General features: G+C 45.2%; 1 protein-coding gene across 5 annotated transcripts in view; it reads left to right on the forward strand.

Moving 5' to 3' along the window:
- XPNPEP1 (X-prolyl aminopeptidase 1) overlaps positions 1–15,565 on the forward strand; it is a 44,240-nt gene extending 28,675 nt beyond the window's left edge. For all 5 annotated transcript variants that reach the window (XM_073354424.1, XM_073354426.1, XM_073354425.1 and 2 more), the window contains 10 exons: positions 2,196–2,246; positions 3,771–3,829; positions 4,710–4,787; positions 5,680–5,751; positions 8,165–8,225; positions 10,285–10,354; positions 12,063–12,236; positions 13,164–13,240; positions 14,146–14,244; positions 15,013–15,565. In XM_073354424.1, the coding sequence (XP_073210525.1) occupies positions 2,196–2,246; positions 3,771–3,829; positions 4,710–4,787; positions 5,680–5,751; positions 8,165–8,225; positions 10,285–10,354; positions 12,063–12,236; positions 13,164–13,240; positions 14,146–14,244; positions 15,013–15,141 (870 nt within the window). In that variant the 3' untranslated portion in view covers positions 15,142–15,565. The remainder of the gene's footprint in view (positions 1–2,195; positions 2,247–3,770; positions 3,830–4,709; positions 4,788–5,679; positions 5,752–8,164; positions 8,226–10,284; positions 10,355–12,062; positions 12,237–13,163; positions 13,241–14,145; positions 14,245–15,012) is intronic.
- The last annotated feature ends 4,397 nt before the right edge of the window (positions 15,566–19,962 follow it).

The following is a 19,962-nucleotide window of genomic DNA, read 5'->3' on the forward strand; positions in this document are numbered from 1 at the left end:
AGCTTTATTAACGTTTATTTTACTGATCTGGCACATTTAATCAAAGAATGTAATCAGAAAAATGTGAATTATAATTGTGAATTGTTTAAGAACCACTTTGCCAGATGCCCAAAAAGCCACAATTGAGGAAGAAGGTTGTATTGGTTAAAAATTTGACCTGGTTTAGAGGGGAAGTGAAGGCAGCTATACAAAAAATAATATGTAACAATGGAATAAAGAGGAAGTTGATAGTAATGATTATAAATCAGAAGCTAGGAATTATAGAAAATTGATAAGGGGAGCAATGGGATACAAAAGAGACACCTGTGGCCAGCAGAATTAAGGACAATAATAATGAGTTTAATTACATTAGAAACAAAAATAATCCTATCAATTGTATTGGTCCAATATTGGAAAAAATGGTAGAATTATTATAATCATGCAGAAAAGTTAGATGTGCTCAATAAGTATTTCTATACTATACTTAAAATAAAAAGATGTTGTAGTCATATTATATGATAACACGCTTTCCATTACACTAATATCTTAGGAGGATGTTAAACAGTAGCTAATAAAGTTAGATATTTTTAAATCAGCAGGTCTGGCTGTCTAGCATCCAAGAGTTTTGGAAGAGCTGCCTGAGGAGCTCACTGGACCATTAATGTTGATTTTCAATAAGTCTTGGAACACTGGAGAAGTTCCAGAAGACTGTGAGAAAGCTAATGTGCCAATATTTTAAAACCTGGGTAATTATAGGCCTGTCAGTCTGACATCGATCCCGGGCAAGATACTAGAGTGGCTGATATGGGACTCAATTAATAGAGAATTAAGGGAGAATAACATAATTAATGCCAATCAACATGCATTTATGCAAAATAGATCCTGTTTAACTTATCATTTTTTTGATGAGATTACAATTTTGGTTGATAAAAATAATAGAGTAGATGTAATGTACTTAGACACCTGTAAGGCGTTTAACTTGGTACCACATGATATTTTGATTAAAAAACTAGAAAAATATACAATTAATAAGGTACTTATTAAAAGGATTAAAAGTTGGCTAACTGATAAGTCTCAAAATGTAATTGTAAATGGGGAATCATTGACAAAGGGGTGTGTTTCTAGTGTGGTCCTATAGGGATCAGTTCTTGGCCCTCTGCAATTTACATTTTTTTTAATGACTTGGAAGAAAACATAAAATCAGCACTGATAAAATTTGCAGATGACCCAAAAATTGGGGGCGTGGTAAATAATGAAGAGGACAGGTCACTGATACAGAGTGATCTGGATCACTTGGGAAACTGGGCACAAGCAAACAATATGCATTGTAATATGGCTGAATGTAAATGTATACATCTAGGATCAAAGAATGTAAGCCATATTTACAGGACGGGGAACTCTATCCTCGGAACAAATGACTCTGAAAAAGATTTGGGGGTTGTGGTGAGTAATAAACTGAACCTAAGCACCCAATGCAATGCTGTGGCCAAAAAGGGTAATATGATCCTGGGATGCATAAACAGGGGAATCTTGAGTGGGTGTAGAGAGGTTATTTTCTCTCTGCATTTGGCATTGGTGTGACCGCTGCTGGAATACTGTATCCACAGTTCAAGAAGGATTTTGAGAAATTGGAGAGGGTTCAGAGAAGAGCCATGAGACTGATTAAAGGATTAGAAAATATGCCTTACTGCAATAGACTCAGGAAGCTCCGTCTGTTTAGCTTAACAACAACATAATGGGCTCTTCAGTCTGACAGAGAAAGGTATAACGTGTTCCAATGGCTTTAAAATTCAGACTGGAAACAAGGTGTAAATTTTTAACAGAGTGCGTAATTAACCATTGGAACAATTTACCAAGGATCATGGTGGATTTTTCATTGCTGACAATTTTCAAATCAAGATTGGATGGTTTTCTACAAGATCTGCTCTAGGAATTATTTTGGGGAAGCTCAATGGCCTGTGTTATACAGGAGGTCAGACTAGATAATCACAGTGGTCTCTTCTGGCCTTGGAATCTATGAATGAATTTCTGGTGCTTGCATTAATCAGAGAAGTTAGAGGCTAGACAGACTGCTTAGCTGTCTTACCTCATCTCCCTGCCAGTGTGCCCTGTGTTAATATCTGCTTGTCTTTGAATAAAAAAGACTGTTTCCATTGCAGCTTTATAAATCTTACGTGCACTCAATTACTTTTTCTTTTTTACCCATTTTAATATAGATTAAAGATGCTGTCGCTCTGTGTGAGCTCTTTAATTGGCTAGAGAAAGAGGTATAGTATTGATTTTTCATGTTTTAATGTAGAGATTTTATTGCATAATAACATTTTTCATTAGCATAAGCTTTTCAATACTCTGAATATTCTCTTGATCAGTTCTGCTAGGAGAGGAAGAAAAAGCACCCGTTTTTCTCTGATTTTGAGGCTGTGGTTTGGATTCTGGTTTCCATCAAAGGAATGAGCTTTGTGAATCATGCTCACATTTATTAAATGTGGTCAAAAGGCAGATTAGGCAAACTTGCCTGAGGGGGTGAGGAAGGATCTGTCCAGGTCTAATATTGGAGGTACTATCCGCCTGCTGACTTGGTGTAGTAGATCGTAGAATAGTGTTGTATGTTACCATGCAGTGCTACAGAGACATGCTGAAGATAATCTGTATTGCCCAGTGGCTAGGGCAGTTTAGGTGTCTAAGTCCCACTGACTTAACCTGTTTGGGTGCTTTTGTGAATCCTACTAGGTGCCTCTCTGCATCTTTAGATACCGAAGGACCTTTATAAACCTGGCCCTAGGTCATGTGACTGGTTTCCTGCTCTGCCATTTGCCCACTGTGCGACCTTCGGCAAATCACTGCATCTGTGTCTCCATTTCCCCCTCACCAAAATGGTTAAAATAAAAGTGATCTTATTTTTTGTGAAGTGCTTTGAGATCTGTTTCTAAGGGCACTATCTGAGCATGGGTAGCTTTTATATATAAGTATTGTATGTTTTAATAATATTTCCATATGTGTTTTATTAGCACCTTAGATGCAAATAAGTATTAGTGCTAAAAATACAGATTCTGGAAATGGAAAGAACTGGTTAAATCTGGTTTGATTTTCACCATTATTTGTTCTGAATTTGTACTTTTCAGCAGAGTGTCCGATCCCGGAAAGGGCTGCTGCCATGTGTGGCATTATTCCTATGCATAGTCTCATTGAAGTCAAGACGTGCTGCAGTAGCTGTTTGCACATCTGGGGCCTAAAACGCTCTGATTCTGCACTGGTCAGTTTCACTTCCTGGCTCTGGCACTCTTAACACAATGCTGCTGAGTTTGGGTTTCTATCACTGCAGGGGGACAGTGAAATAAAACTCCAAAATGTGAATGTCCCTGTAAGATAAGGTTGTGTAAAGGCTAAAGATAGAGCCTCTTTCACAGCTTACTGGTGTCCTTTGCTAGTTGGCTTCCGAGGCGCCAACTTCTCCAGTTCCTGGGAGGTGCTTGATCCCTGCTCCGCCCCTTCCCCCAAGACCCCACCTCCACCCCGCCTCTTCCTGGCCCTGCTCCTCCCCCTCCTGTCCCCAGTGCCTCCTGCATGCCACTGAACAGCTGATCGTGGCGGGCGGGAAGTGCTGGGAGGGAGGGGGATGAGCTGATTGGCAGGGCTGCTGGCAGGTGGGAGGAGCTGATCTGCGGGGCTCCGATGGGTGCTGAGCACCCACTGTTTTTTTTTTTTTTTCTGTGGGTCCTTCAGCCCTGGAGCACCCACTGAGTCGGGGCCTATGGTTGGCCTGATAACTTAGCTCAGATCTTGTCCATTAGGTTATGAAGGGATCTGTTACTGAAATATCGGCTGCGGACAAAGCAGAGGAGTTTCGCAGGTAAAAAAATAAAACCAAAACCTCCATCAGGGCGTTTTCTGGGTGGCTTTTTGATTCATATTCTGTGTTAATTTACCCTTTCCCTGATGCATGTTATCTGAGAACAAGCCGCTTTCCTAGGGTTGTATTTGGGCACTAGAAAAAGAGGGTTTGTGTCTGCTGGGTTAGGATCTCTTGGGAGGAGCAACTCTTGTCTTGCTGGTTCCCATTCGCCACCTCTCCTGGCCTTCCTCTGCTGCTGGTTACTGGCTTCTCCCTTTGGCGGGCTGATCATGACACTTGCATGGGGAGGCAGGAGGCTCTTGTGAAGTTGCAAGATGGAGAAGATGATGCTTCCCCAATTCACAGGGTAGTTGTCAAGGGAAATTCATTAGGGCTGGATTCTCCATGCTCCTAAGATCAAGTTGTGCCTCATAAGCAAGATGAGCATAGTGGAGAATCGGGGCCATTAATGTCTGCAAGGTGCTTGGATACTGCAGGGATGGTGCTATACAAATGTCTGAAAATAAATAACGAGTAAGAAGCAGGTGTGGTGTCTGAGGGCAGAGATTTGGAGCTGGTGAGGATGTTGGCTCCCTAGAAAGTGTGGAGGCCAGGCGATTTGGGAGAAGGCAGGACTCCAGCTAGATGGGAGGTTAGGGCTGAACGTACTTGACTCCTGTCTCATGCTAGATCCACCTCTAAGCTTGTCCTGATGGCTGCGGGACTGAACTGATCTTTCTGTGGAGTGGAAGGGTTTGGGTGAGGTGAAATGGAGGCAGGGAAGAGGTTGGGAGGCTAACTAGAGACTGTTTTATTATCTGAGCTGTGCTGGTGACACCCACCTGCTCTGGTGCGTGTCTCTCACTCACATGTGCGTGTTCACGGTGTTTCCTTTCAGCCAACAGAACGGTTTTGTCGACTTGAGCTTTGCTACAATTTCGAGCACGGGTCCAAACGGCGCCATCATTCATTACAAGTAAGAGAAGCGCAGCCCCTGTGCTCTTCAGCAAATGCATATACAATAGTCTGCATTGCTTCCCCACGGAGCTACAGCCGAGGACAGAAGACTGAGATTATTTGGTTCAGACAAGGAAAAATATATCCCTTTCGCTCACCTTTTTGCTTTATATTGGCCCAGCTTCCTTCCCCAGCAGATACGGATCCCAGTGCACCACTTGGGATGCTGACGCTTTGATGCCAATGTTGTACCAGGACTTCATGGCCAGCAGAGGACCATCCCCTGTGGTGGCTGGTTCAGCCTACACAGGTGACTCCACTCCAGTGTTTGAATTGGAATTGGAGGTGAAGGCAATCGATAATTTAACCCAGAGCCTGGATCAGTCGTCATGGCTGTGCTGGGGCAGTGAAGAGGTTCTCTGCTTCCACCATAGCATCTCCCAAACCTCGGTCTGCAGAGTTTCTTCTGAGGGGAGAATGGGTTGGCCCATCCTGGCTGCCTCCTCCTGATTTCTTGTGTTATGAGGAAACTGCTAGTTATTTTGCAGCACGGGATGGCTCCTGATGGCAGACAGGGAAGAAGGGGTGTGTGTGTGTGGTTCATTCAGGAGCGTGGGGAGATGGGTTACCTGAAGTGTCTAGGAACTTCTTCCTTCTGAAGAGGGGAAGGAATGGGGGAGGCAGGGGAACTGTGCTGAAATGGGGCCCGGGGGCGTATGTTGAAGAATGGGCAGAGAGGAGGAATACACTCATCCACATCCCACGGCTCAGGTGCTGTGCAAATTCCAGCATTCAGGGAAGAAGTTGGAGCCGACCGATCTGAACTGGCGCTTGCTGTTGTCATTCAACAGCTGCATTGGGACGGAAGTGTTAAAATGACAGAACAAACAATTTTTCATTTAATTCAATAGGCCGGTTCCGGAGACCAACAGGGCTTTGTCTGGGAATGAGATCTACCTCCTGGATTCTGGCGCTCAGTACAAGTAAGTGGAAGAGGGTTGCTGTAATTCTTGTTTCAAGTAGAATAAAAAAACTTTTAGGGTGTAATCTGTAGGGCGGGAATCTCCATTGCTTTGGTGAAGCTTCTAAAGGGCTAGATTTGGTGCTGACTAAACAACTTGATGAGCTCTTATTTTTAAAGAACACCTGTCATGCAGGTCTTGTCTCTGTGTCCTGAGCATAGCAGTTGGTGGGAAATTGCACAAGAATGTTTAAAAATAAAATCGTTTCTAGGCCACACACTTTGACTTTAGCTGGGGTCACTGGACTGTGACAGGAATAGGTGGCTTTGCTGGCATTCGTAAAGGGGCAAAGGTTTCAATGGGCTGTTATCAGTATTAGGGCTCACTGATATGACAGTTTACAAAACTGTCATCAGGTTGCCGCCCCCTGGGCACCACGTCACAGCTGGGCCCAGTGCTGCTGACGCTCTGCCTCCGTGTCCCTGATGCTCTGGTGGCTTATGGCTCGGCCCTCTGGCTGGGTCACTGTGAAAGTTCAGCCCTCCCCTTCCTTTCTGGATAGCAGAGTTTAATGTCACATTCCCCAAAGGAGTTAGAATCCCAGCTGGGAGCCCCCCTGAGGTTATCCATCCACCTGACCTCTGGGCTCAGCTTTCAGACCCCGCCCTTCCCCTCAGATGGGGCACCTCTGCCCTGGCCTAGCTTAACAACCATCGGCAGGTCCCTGATGAACCCAAACAGTGCAATGTCTGGCCTGCCTTCTCTCCAGGGAGGTTCTGACTGGCCACAGCCCCACTCAGTTCTTGGCTTCAGTAGACTCCTCTCCCCAGGTGAGAGTGGCTGGACTGCCCTCTCTCCTAGCCAGCAGCAACCGAGCAAGCTCTCCCCTTTCCAGCCCCTTTCTGCAGCCCAGGTCGAGCCGATTGTGCTCGCCACAGCTCGTTAACCCTCCCCAGTCCATGTGGGATTTATGTACCCCATCACAAGAATGGACAAAGAGGGATTCCCTGCCCAGAAGATCTTGCAGTTGAAAGGTAGGATGGTGCCTGAACAAGCTGGCTGTGCCAGGTCAGGAGCAGACCAGGGAGGGAGATGTGACTCATAGTTACAACTAATCTTTGATTCTCCCGTAGGCCCAACGAGGATGTCATCTACTAATGCTCTTGGCCAGCAGCAGGTTACTTCGCCCTCCAAGCTGTCTCAGCTCAGCTAGCTGGTGCCCTGGGAGCAGAATCAAATCCCTGTCCATTCCCCACTCCCATGCGTGGGAGGGTGGGGTTACAGCCCTGCCCACCTGCCCCTACACTTCAACTAGTGATGCAGATAGCCTGCGCAACAGAGTAAGGACATGCTGGGCAAGTAACCATGCTGCCCACTGTTAAGATGATGCCAACAGAGGGCTGTGTCCGGGACAAGGGAGTACTATTGTGTATTCACTTTGAAACCTAGTGTTTGCCTCTCGATGACCCATGGAGTCATGGAGATTGAATTCCTGTCTGATCCCTAGAGGTAGCTAAGGTATGAGCCATACTGCTGGGGAAGCTTAGTGTATGCTGTACTTGTTTGATAGATCAAATTGGTGGCCTACGGCTCTGTGGCTGTTACACCAGGATCTTTCACAAGCCCTAACTAAATACATTAAAGGCGCTTTGTTCAGCAAGGGAGTGGGGTGGACCTGATCTCTCCTTTGAGAGGAATTGTCTCTTTGGCGCTTTGGCTATTGTTAGCAGTCATTTATAAAGGGCTTTGAAAAGGAAGCACGTGAACATACTTTGATATGATTTTTACAAGTTCTTCTCTTCCCCCCGCCCCCGCAGCAGACTAATTAAAAATTCCTTTAGTGTCACAGTGTAAAGCAGCCCCTTGAATAAACTATGAGTTAGACATTGATGGTATTTCTCACGGTATGGGGGCAGAGATGCTGAGTTTGCCACTGCTGAGGAGTTAAATTCTGAATGTTTTAGGAGTCCGACCTGTGTGGGCCAGGGTCAAATGTATGCGTACGGATTGACAGTTCAGAAATAACTAGTGACTTGGGGTTGAATGCCAAACTGGAGATACCTTATGGGGTCTCATTTTCAGAGAGCAGGACTTCAGTGCTTTCTGAAAGATCAGGGTCATTTGAGGGTCTCAAACTGGGCAGCCCCAATCATTACTCTCTTCCGAGTATTTATCCCGTGGTTAAAGGGGATTTACGTGTCTTTTTGAAGCCATTAGCTATCACTTATGCATCTGTTTTTGCATGCAGTTGTGGATTTAGTCTGCTTCAAAACCACCCTTGATCATCTAGTGTGACCTCCTGCATAAATCGGGGTGTAGAACACTTTGATTCAGTTACTGGAAGTGACTAGCATTGCAGCTTTATTGTTGGGGTAAGATGTATTCTCTCCATTTGAGCTTGCGTTCTGTGACTTCATTTGCTCTTGTTTCAAAGGGATGGTACGACGGATGTGACTCGGACCATGCATTTCGGCACTCCGTCGGCTTACGAAAAGGTAATTGGACATCTTGTGTTTCGAGAGCAGGCTCAGGGCATTAGAGAGATTTTAATGATCGTTACTTTTTGAGGAAAAAGAAAAAGGTAAAAATGATACAAGTGGTAGAAAGCTACCTACTGACTGTGGAATCGAAGTAGCTCACTTGGTACCATCCATTTGCTAAAAAAATCAGTGAGGATTATTAGATTCCAAGGCCCGAAAGCACCATTGTGATCATCTCATCTGACCTCCTGTATAGGCCAGAGGACTCTCCCGAAACAATCCCTGGTTAAAAAGGAAGCTGTCAGGATTCAGAGCTCCAAAATGTAACCTAAGAAAATATAAAGAATAGCACCTTCCCCATCTCAGAATCCACACTTCCCACCTGGAAAACGATCCGGCTTCCCCCGGAAAAGTTCAGTGGCAATGTGCCGAAAGCTCAAACCACCTTGCTGGGTAACCGAGCCACCATCACAAAGCTCACATGGTAAGGCAGGGCATCAAGGGCTTGTCTAACAAAGGAGTCGCACTGGTTTCACTTACATCGGTTTAAAAATCAGCTTTGTGTGGATGCTGTTACAGCACATCCTCAGCAGAGCACCCCCTTTCAGCATTATGTGGCACAGTAGCCACGCAGCCTCAGGTTCCCAGCTGGGCTTCCCCTGCTCCGCCTAGCCTCCAGCACCTTCTGGGGTGCAGAGATTTAGGCCTGGTCTATATAACGACGTCGCTCAGAGGTGTGAAAAATCCACGCCCCTGAGCAGTGTAGGTAAGCCTACCTAAGTCCCCGGGGAGACAGCTCTAGGTACAAGTGCCTGGCCTTAGCCAGCCTTCTGTCCCACATCTGCTCTCTCTCTCTGCCTGTTCCTTCCCCAGCTGAGCCTGGCTCTAAACCCCTCCCTGGAAGCCTGACTCCTGCCCCAGTTGTCTCCATTTGGGCTGCCTAAGTTTTCTGGAACTCATTAACCCCTTCCTGCCATCCACGGAGGCTTGGGTCCCCCATTGCAGAGGCTCTTATATTGGTTTCAAACTGGCATACGCTGTTATAGCCAGTTTTAAACTGATATCAGAGAATTCACACTGGGATTTCAGCGATGCCACTAAATCTGTTTAAAATCCCATCGTTAGTTAAAATGAATGCAATTTTGCATTTATACCAGGCCTGTCTGTCTAGGTACTTTCAGTAGAGCTCCTGTTTTATGAACTATTGAGGCGTTCATATAATCAAAAAGTTCATAAAAATAGAACATCTTAAAATTACTGTGGGTACGGTGCATAAATTGCCATATGGGTGCAATGCATCGCATCTTGCCTTTCAAGCCACTAGAAAGCTATTTCCAACATGCTGAAGGCATAGGACTGTCAAGGGATGTCGACTTGTTCTTGGACATCATTTTCTGTTATGAGATTTATTTTTTGCCTGCTGTTGGGAAAAACGGTTTGTATAACTGGTGGTTCGTAAGACTGGTGTCCACCTGGCATTCAGTTTGGAAGGCTTCAGTCCAGTCATTATTAGGGCCCTACGAAATTCACGGTCGTGAAAAATGCGTCACGGACCGTGAAATCGGATTTCTCCCGTGAAATCTGGTCTTTTGTATAGGGTAAAAGTATACAAAAGTACACAGTATTTCTGAAACTGGAGGTCTTGACCCAAGAGGGGGTCAGCGCGGAAGTAAGGTCGGCAATACTGCAATCCCACCACAATAGTCTTGTGACCCTCTTTTGGGTTGGGACTCTCCGTCTGAGAAACCCTGAGTCTTAACGGCTTTACATGTTTATATTTTACATTTACATTTGCCATTTTATATTTGTTACAACACTGTGAAATTTAAGATTTTGAAAATGCGATGTCCGTGCTATTTACAAAAATGGACCATAAATTTGGTAGGGCCCTCGTCATTATTGATCCTCTCAGTCTGTATCTTTGTTCTCATGCTTTGCTTTAGCATCACCTATTTTATGGGTCTTAGCTGAGCCTCTGTAACGCTCTGCTGACCTAGAACATGCAATCCTGTTTTCAAAGCGAAGAAGGAGGTTGCTTTTTATCTTCACGTTACTCAGTGCTTTTCATTGGCAGGAATGCTTCACCTACGTCCTGAAAGGTCATATCGCTGTGAGTGCAGCCATCTTCCCTAACGGAACCAAAGGTTGGTTGCTTGCTTTGTCTCACTTCGTTCTGCAGCAGATGGCTCAGACAACTGAGGTGTTTAGAGAATCATGTGACCATTTACAAGAATATTATGCTTGACAGATACAAATGAAGTCGGCAGACATGGAAGTTTTGTCTTTAATTCTGTTTCTTTGTATAACCATACATTGCATCATATTTATTGATCTAGCTCCTTTAACACCATTTGGCAATGAAACTCTTGGACTGGAGTGAAGGGAATTTGTATCTCTCTCTCACTCTAGTTCCACGGGTGTAATATTTTTATTGCTGAGTTGGATAGCAACAAATCACTGGCCACCTAGAACTTTACAGTTGTCTGGGTACTGTATAACGTGGCCACAGCCTGAGCAAGCAGAGATCTCAGATCGCCTGCATCAAAAGCAGAGGTGTTCATCGCAAGCTAAAGGAGAATCTCTTGTGGGTGTTAGCAGTATAGGGCCAATGACACACAAATAAGATATTCTGATTCCATCCTGTAGAGGGCAGTGGCACACACACATAGCAGCCAGTTCCTTGCAGTGTTGTTCTGTCTCACATAAGATACTCAACAAAGATGTCTCTTTTTCAGTTAGGCTCAGTTTGCATTTCTGATGTATTGCAAATACAGGCCAGATTTTCACACCTGGATGCTGACATTGGGCAGTCAAGCCCCAGATTCTGGTGCTCTAGGGAACTATTAGGCATGTGTGTACCAGGGTGAGGGAAGGCCATTTTGTCCTCTTAATCCCATCCCCAATTCTTTTGCCTCCAGTATACCTACAGCAACCACCTCCGTGGATGAGCATTCTGCAGGGGCATTCAATCTCTGGATACTCTACTGAGAGAGCCAGGGGCTGGTGCGGGTTGTTTTTATGAGGCAGACACTGTTCTGAAAGGCCAGAGGATGTTGACCCTGGAATTCTGTAGCTGGGAAGAGACTTGGCTTGCTACCCTTGATGCTGTGAGTGATGGTCTCACTGCCCTGAGACACTCTCTCCTAGTTCACAGTAGGCCCTTTATATATACCTGGTCCAGCTCCCACTGGGCTGGCCGCAAAGATCTTTCACAATTAAATTACCTCAAATGCAAAAAGCCTTGATTGCAAAAGTCCTTCCTCCCAGTGTTCTTTTGGGGGTAGTTTCTAGCTATCTTCCCAAGCCTGGGAAGGGCACTCCGGGTCACCCCTTTTCCTCCCAGTATTGAAGGTCTATGGCAGACATGCCCTTTGTATTGTCACCTCTGCATAATGAGAACAGGGAACATTTTGTCTCCCTCTCCAGGGTTTTTGTCTTGATTGGTTGGGTGACTGATTGACTGGGAGAAAGGGGAGCCTTACCCAACCCTGCCAGTAAAAGCTCACCTCGGGCTCTTAAGTAAATAGTCATCTCTTCTCCCCAAGACTCAGTCTTCCTCCAGGACCATTTCCTCTCTCCTCACATCAGCCTTTGCTGTCCCACAGGGTCTTTGTTTGGTTGAGTCTACTGTATTTGGAACGGGATAGCCTGGACCCCTATTCCTCTTTTTCCTTAAAGAGCCACTATACCCCATTACAGGTCTGTTTTATAACTTGCACCAAGCCGGTGACTTGGTTCTCTCTTTCATTTATGCTATGGTGTCCTGTGGTAAGATCTGCAGGTGCGATCGTCAAAGACTGACTTTGTGCAGCTGGAGCCCTCTCTAAATGTCTCTCTTTCGCTGGCTTGCAGGTCACCTTCTGGATTCCTTTGCCCGCTCTGCATTGTGGGACTGTGGTTTGGATTATCTTCATGGCACAGGACATGGAGTTGGGTGTTTCCTTAATGTGCACGAGGGTCCGTGTGGCATCAGCTACAAAACCTTTGCTGATGAACCCCTAGAAGCTGGCATGATCATTTCTGATGGTATTTAGTGTCCTTGACTATATTCTGTAGTCAGATGAAGACCGCTGTGTTAACAAGTTGCTTAGGGAACAAATCTGAAAAGCAATGAGGGTGGGGGGATGTTTCCTGCCTTTCCATTTGCCAAGTAATTCCTTGTTTAAGATATCTAGAGAGAGACCAAATCCCATTATACCTGGAGTCAGGTGTCTTAAGACGCCATCTTTCTATTGTGATACTACAGGCCTGATTCTGCTCTCACTTTCTCCTGGTTTACACCAATGTAACTGTTAAAGTCAATGGAACTATTGCTGGCAAAGCAGGTTGAGAGGCAAACCAGAGCCTCAGACATATTTTCCCATTCTTCAGTGGAAGGATGGTCTTATAGTGACCACATAGGAATGGGCAGCAGAACTTGTAGGACCTAATCCACGGACTGTCTGTGTGTCCTTGGGGCAATTGTTTAACCTTTCTATGCCTCAGTTTCCTCCGTGGGAAAATATGGGGATAATAATACTTAGCTACCCTGTGTATGGGGGCAGGGGTGGGGGGTTTGTGAGACTAAATTCATTCAAGTTTGTGAAGTTGAGATCCTTACATGGAGGCACTGTGTACAATGGGCACCCCTTAAAACAGACTGGGATGTTTTGGCGTGTGGTAACTGGATGAGTAGCGTTGGCAGAATTCCGGTGATTTAAACAGATGTGACACACTTTGTATTCTTTTCTTGAGGTTGGAAGGTGACTCCCTAAACTGGGGCAGCCTGTCACCTTGCTTGGGCTGGGCATGCAGATTAGACGGAATGGGAAATTTGTTCCCCTCCGTGGGTGCCAGATGTCCAGACTATTTAGCTATGCAGATGAACTAAAGCCCCAGGAGGAAATTCACCTGTTGTGATAAGCGGCTGTGCTATCCGGCAGGGAATTGACTGATTATTGTCTGTCTCTGCAGAGCCTGGGTATTATGAAGATGAGTCTTTTGGGATCCGCATAGAAAATGTGGTACTTGTGGTCCCTGCCAAAACCAAGGTGAGTGACTTCTGAGCGTGCTCAAGAAGCACCTTATCATTTCTCGGTGAGCTGGTGGTTGTAAAAACACGAATCTCTCATGGATTTTGAATGAAAAGCCTGGAACTGGAAGCATGGAAGCAGGTCAATATTGCAGGCAGTGGTACCCACAGGTCTAGTTTTCCCACGGGGCTGGGTTACTGCACTTGCAAATGTTTCACTCAGGGAAAACGTATGAGGACTTTTCTCTGAAAGGAGACTGAGTCCCAGTCTCTTCTTGTAAACAGATATAATGAGGACAATGCTGGTGCTGCTGTGATCTGCACAGCTCACTAGAAAAGATCAGGCAAGGTTAAAATCTGTGCAGCAGAATCCTCCTAAGTGTCCTCTCTCTGCTCTAGAGATCCAGGGCTTGAGTCTCTGCATTCCAGCCTCTTTGTGTCACTGCGGGGTTGTAAAGCTAATGGGTCTCTCCGCAGCTGGATTTTCCTAGGCATGGCAGGGTCTCCAGCTGGAGTAGAGCCAATATAGTCGGCTTCAACACCCACACCTGCCTGGTTGGGGGGATTATGCGTTCATTAAACACAGGTGCTTTCAAAAAGGAACATTTAATTGTCTGCTAAATCTCTTAGGGTGAAATGTCACTAGAATGCCAAAATAAGCAATTCCAGGTAGCTGCCCCTCTACAAGACGATCTCAGATTTGGGCTTCAGGGATCTGATCTGAAGCCCAAATGTAGACTTCCATTGACTTCAGTGGACTTTACGTCAGGCCCTCCCACATTTGGAACGCCAGCCAAATGTTTTCCCTTCTGAACCATGCGTAAGCCATGCCAATCACCGGGGTTGCACATGTTGTACAGAACACTCCTATCCAGCTGGAGCAGTTTCCAATGACTAAGGATGTCTTTCCTCGTTCCTTTGCAGTACAACTTCTGTAACAGAGGGAGCCTGACTTTTGAGCCGCTAACCCTGGTTCCGATCCAGACTAAAATGATCAGTGTCCCTTTACTGACACAAAAAGAGGTAAGGGAAGTAGTGATGGAGAGGAGTGGACTCATTCTAAAGGGCCAAAGGATCCTTATCTCCCCTTCATCTCTCAGTAGACTACCTTCCTGCTGGCGGTGATTTCACTTTGGCAGCTCACCTAAACTAATCTCTGCTTGACTCTCCTCTTATTCCCTACGCTACCAGCCCTATCATGTTGCTACCTACTTCATTTCCTTTGCTTCAGCCCTTCTATAATGTTGACCCCCCCCACCTAGAGTAGCCCTCCCCATCTCTTTTCCAATACTTGCCTTCTCTCCTCTTCCTTCCTACCCTCTCCTGACCAATAGCCCCACCCACGTTCCCTTTTCTGCATGCATGTTGCATGCAGTATCTTCATTGGCTGTCAGGCCCAAAATGGTAGCCCATATCTAGGTGTATAGTCCCATTCAGGGCAGTGTATGTAATAACTCCAGGGCTCTCAGGCCCAAGTATTAAAAAGTGGCCACTGACTTTGTTGGAGACACCCATTTTTAGAGATGCTAAAATAGCCACGGATCCAACTGAAGGCAAAGAGCATCAGCACCTCTGAAAATCAGGTCCTAGGTGCCTCAGTTTTGACACCCACAATTACAAGCCATTCCTGAATATATGGGCCTGGCCCTTTTCCCTTCTGCTCTCATGACCCGGTCAGTTCCCCACTGAGAGCTGACGATGTTGCCCATGCAAAGTGCAGGATGAACAGATCAACCTCCGCTTCCCCTCTTCTTGATTTGCATTAAACGTTGCTCCTGTCCCTTTCTCTAGTGCGACTGGGTGAACGATTACCACCGGAAATGCAGGGAGGTGATTGGGGCAGAACTGAAGAGCCAAGGACGACACGAGGCTCTCCAATGGCTCATCAGGGAGACAGAGCCCATCACAAAAATGCATTAAAACCAACTTTTTACATAGTGACAGAATCATTCAACCGTAAAATCCTCTATTCCCCCGTCCCTCATTTTGAAAAATGAATGTGGATTGAGGAAGAGCCTTTGAGAACCATTTGGAAATAGGGGAGGGAAGGGGGCTTTTTGTTTAGCTTTTCTTTTGTGGGGGGACAGGAGCGTTCCATCTGTGAACAAATTGTCTGATAATGAGCAAATCTCAAAAGTGAAGTCTTCTGCTTTTGCAATCTGGGCCTTGCTGAAACAATCACTCGAGGAGACAATAACTGGAGTGTTTTATACATTTGATTTATCACTGTGAAAACCCAGTGGTTTTACATTCTTGGGTTCCAGTTGCCAATACACTGCTGATGTTAACTGTTATGCTTATGAGCCTGTGTTTCTGATCAGCTAATAAAAGCTTCAGAGCCCTGCTTTGGTCTGTTGCCTTCAGTCTCCCTGGTCTGTCAGTGATGTAACGGATTTAATTGGCCGTTAAACTCAGAGCCAACCCCAGTCCTCACCCACCACGGGCACACCTGGCTTGAAATACATAGACATACCTTTCCCTTGGAGTTGGGGCAGGTGTTAAGAAACATCATAGGAGTATTCTACTTTGTGGCAGATCTCTGCACAGCATTGCAAACAAAACCCTATGGAGGTGTGTGAATGCAAAAGGCCACAGCTGAACCGCCTGCTCGTAGGCTATAGTATTGGTCTGTCTACTTATATGGTGCCAATCCATGCAGTATATAAGAGTACAGTGTCATGGAATCATAGCCCTTCCTGTGGTAGGTGTTTAAAGCAAACAGCTAAGGTGGACACGAACCAAACAGGCTTTCACAATGCGTTGTGTTCATAGCTCAAGTTCCAGCTCAGTCTGCCTTTGTTTACCAGGGACTTGCTCTGTCTGGATCTCAGTACAACACACAGACATCTAGTGGCTAAACAATAGACTGCAAATAAACATTATGCACAAGTGCCCTGCACCCTGCCTCAGTGATGGAGAAAAAAATCCCATCGCTCAGTGTTTTTTGCAACGAAAGCAGAGTTAGGCTCATAATGTGTAATGATATTGTCACACGATCTTCACTAAAGCACTTGAATTAACAGTCCAGCCTCTCGCTGGAAACAAATTCTGAAACCTCTTAGAAACTGCAGGAAAACCAAGAGTTTTTCCAGCCAAGCCGTAGGTCTGATGATGACGAGATGCTGCCAAGCCCTTGTAGCTCAAATGTATTTCTGTAATTTTTTAAAAAGTGAAAACAGTAATTAAGCCACATTAAATGACATAAGTTTGTTTAAATATTCCTCAGCAGTGCTGGAAACCCAAATGAGGTGCAGGTGCCTGAGAACCTGCAAGTGAAACTGACTAGAAATAGGCAATGAAACCAACCAATCTCATCATTACACAATCCAAGCTGAGGAAAAAACCCAAAGTGAAAAACATTAAAAATCTGAGTGGCTGGCTTTTTCAAATTCACTTTATCCAAGGCATAAAAACTTAGATGTGTGGTTTTTTTTTTCAAGTATTACTTTTATCTTGATTGTGTCCCTGTAAGGTTGTGATAATATTTCAGTGCAAATCAGTGTTATTTTTTTCTTGTGTGCACAGTTTTAGTGGCATTATAATCCTGGGTGAGAAATGTCTTGCTTGCCTTTACTGGGTGCTTCTTTGCCAAATACCTGACATGTGATATGACATGTTCAAAGTTCATACAAGTGCTTTCTCAACAAATCATCACATGGAGACGAATCTGTGTTAATTGCCATCCAAATTAACTTGTGCACAGCTGGGAATGAATGATGAGAGAGGTACCTGTTCTATGCCTGCAGCCATACTGCCTCGTGTTGTGATCTTGTCTGATCTCAGAAACTAAGCAGGGTCAATAGTTGGATGAGACACTTCTAGGGAAATCCCAGCTGTGGAAAGCAATGACCTTGCTAGCTGAATTAGGTATCATGTATGGAGACAGGCTGCTGCTGAATGACTAAAGACTGAGATGTAAAATGAAGATCCTAGGCACCTGTAATTGTTAAACCTCCCAAAAATAAGGCAGTTCAAGGCCTTGGAGTCGTGCTCAGATTCCAATCTGCATTAGCTACTTCCTGCCAACTCCTTGGCTTCAATTGATCACACTCTTCTTCTTTACTTTGTCTCATGCTCCACGAATAGAAAGACAGACACAGGAGCCCTGATAGCAGACTACCAAAGGTCAAATATAGTAGCCAAGAGTGAGGCATGTCCCCTGTCCTGCATTGATGGGAAGTTGTCCCTCTTGCATGGTTGCTGTTAGATACCAAAAGTAGGGGACAGCAGGGAGAAGTGAAGTCTTCTAGCTGGAGCTGGCAGAAAAATGCCAATTGGCTTTTCATGGGGAAATTTTTAAATACTTCAGGGTTTTTTCCTTAAAGTTCCCACAATTTCTCCCCAGTTTTCAGAGAAAACTCAAAAATTAAATTTTTTTCTGGTTTTTGCTTTTCAGTTTCTGCTCCTCCCCCCCTTTTTCAGTGTCACAATGTAAAAGGGGGAAAAAAGGAAGAGCAGGGAGTGGGAAACAGAGGGAAGGAAGAGAAAAGGCAAGAACCCTCCCCCAAACTCTGAAAAACAATTAAATAGTTTTGTTTGTCTATCAAAAAACTTCCCCAAAAGAGAAAATTTCACATGGAAATTTTCCTTGGGGAGGTACGAAAAAGGCTAATTTTGGTAGAAAAATTTGAGGGCAAATTTTCAACCAGCTCTATTTCTGAATGCATTTTCTACCACGTTGGGCATATGATCATTTAAGATCATGCCACAAGGCCAACTTCTGTTATAGTCAAGCATGTTACTGCAAGAGTTATGGAGGGAATAAACCTGCTGTTCTGATTATATCATTATATTGACTCCCCGCTGTGACATCAATCTCAGGACACCCAGAACTGTGGGCCTCTGTGTTACCCCTCTGCCATCTCAAGGGAGCGCTTTGTTGCTGCTAAGCTCTAAGTCAGGTTCCTGTCTGCCTTGCCAGCAAATTCTTCAAGACTCTGTCAGTCTAAAGGTGGCCTTCCCAGTAACAATCAGTGAGCCAGAGTTCCCCAGAGACATCTCCCTGCTGCGTCTAGTCCTTCTCACTGGCTGTGCACAGAAATGATGATTAAGTTTGCTGCATCCAAAGAGACCGAGCACTCGTCAGCCTATAAGGTTCGCTGAAGGCTTGCATGTTCTAATACAAAACCGTCTCAATGTTGTGTAATAAAACAAGAATCAGTTTGTTAACAAAGAACAGAGATTTAGGTGATACTAAGCAAGAAAAAAAGACAGGTATGGTTAAAAATCAACCAAAGCACACTCTCTAGTGACTAAAATTTTATCTTAGAAAGTTACAATCTTTGCCTAAAGAGTTTTCTTACTGACATCAAGTTAAAAGTATCCCTAGCTCGCCAGACTAGGGGATCCAACTTTCATAGGCTCAGTGTCCCCTCAGTGCTGCATAACTAAAAGGTCCTTTTGTTCCCCTTATTTTACCCAAAATCGAATGTCTCTGCTGCAAGTGTCAGTAAGGCTTCCTAGGGTGCAGATTCTGTCCCCTAGAGTGAGTGTTAAGCTGTCGTCGCTGTAGCCTATAGGTATAAATAGGTAAGTTATAGGTACAGATTAAGGCAGTAATGCAAAAAGCCTATGGGTCCCAAGCCTGTAAAGACAATAGCTTAGCCAAACTAAGGACAAAGGCCTAATGACTTGACATGAGTCACTCATGTATGACTCTAGAGCATGCCGTGAGGTTATAAGTCAGTGTTGCTAAATGGCTGACCAGTAACCACAAGTTGTCATTTGGTATCAGCTTCAGCTGAGTTAAGTTAGGAACCTCAGCAGATGTCTGACCCCAAGCTTGCCATAGTAACTAACTGCCGTATATGCTAATAAGCTTGAGGTGAAAGGCCCAGTGACCTGTGGGTAAGGTTAAGATTCTGTCATGGGTATTTTTAGTAGAAGTCAGGGACAGGTCGTGGGCAATAAACAAAAATTCACAGAAGCCTGTAATTTGTCCCCAGTTTTGACTAAAAATAGCCTGGGAATGGGGGGGAAACAAATAGAGCCCTGCCGGGGGCTTGCAGCTCCTAGGGCGGAGGCTGGCCACTGCTGCTCCAGCCCAAGGAGTGCTGACCCAACCCCAGCTGCTGCTTCAGCCCTGGGTCCAGTGCTCTGGCGGCCCCCAGGGCTGACAGCTGCTCCCGCCCTGCCCCAGAAGAAGTCGTGGAGGGCCTGGAAAGGCACGGACTCCTTGACCTCCATGACAGAATCGTATCCTTACCTATGGGAGAGGGTCAGCCCAACACAAGGGTGATGAAATGCAGAAAAGGAAAAGGGGCTGAATCCCCTGCTGACTATGCATTTGGCACGGGGGGGGGGGGGGGTCAGTGTAACACATTATAAAAGCTGTGTCCTAGCCTGCGTGCCTGGGGAGACGCCAGGATGCCAACCACTGGTGGTCATGAGAACGATGATTAACACATCAGGTTTTTCCACAAGGGATGGTATGAGTACACGGATGCTCAGCTGAGGGACATTTTGACCATTCTGTATTATCTGTCTACGTTTCTGGGTAGGTATGTTTGTGCTTTTGCTACCTGTGATAATAAAACTATTACAAGGCCAGAACACCTTTCCTAAGTGTGATTGTCTCTCTTGTGCACACGGGGTCCTCGTCATAACTCGAATACTGCTGGGTCTCATCACGAGACAGAACCCTGCCAAGCTATGGAGTGTTAATTAGCTTTTCTAATTCATCACTATAACTAGTACACAACCAGTATATTAGCCAGCATCTTCCCCATGTGTTTAGCTTGA

This window comes from Lepidochelys kempii, chromosome 7, assembly GCF_965140265.1.
Source record: "Lepidochelys kempii isolate rLepKem1 chromosome 7, rLepKem1.hap2, whole genome shotgun sequence".
NCBI lineage: Eukaryota > Metazoa > Chordata > Testudines > Cheloniidae > Lepidochelys > Lepidochelys kempii.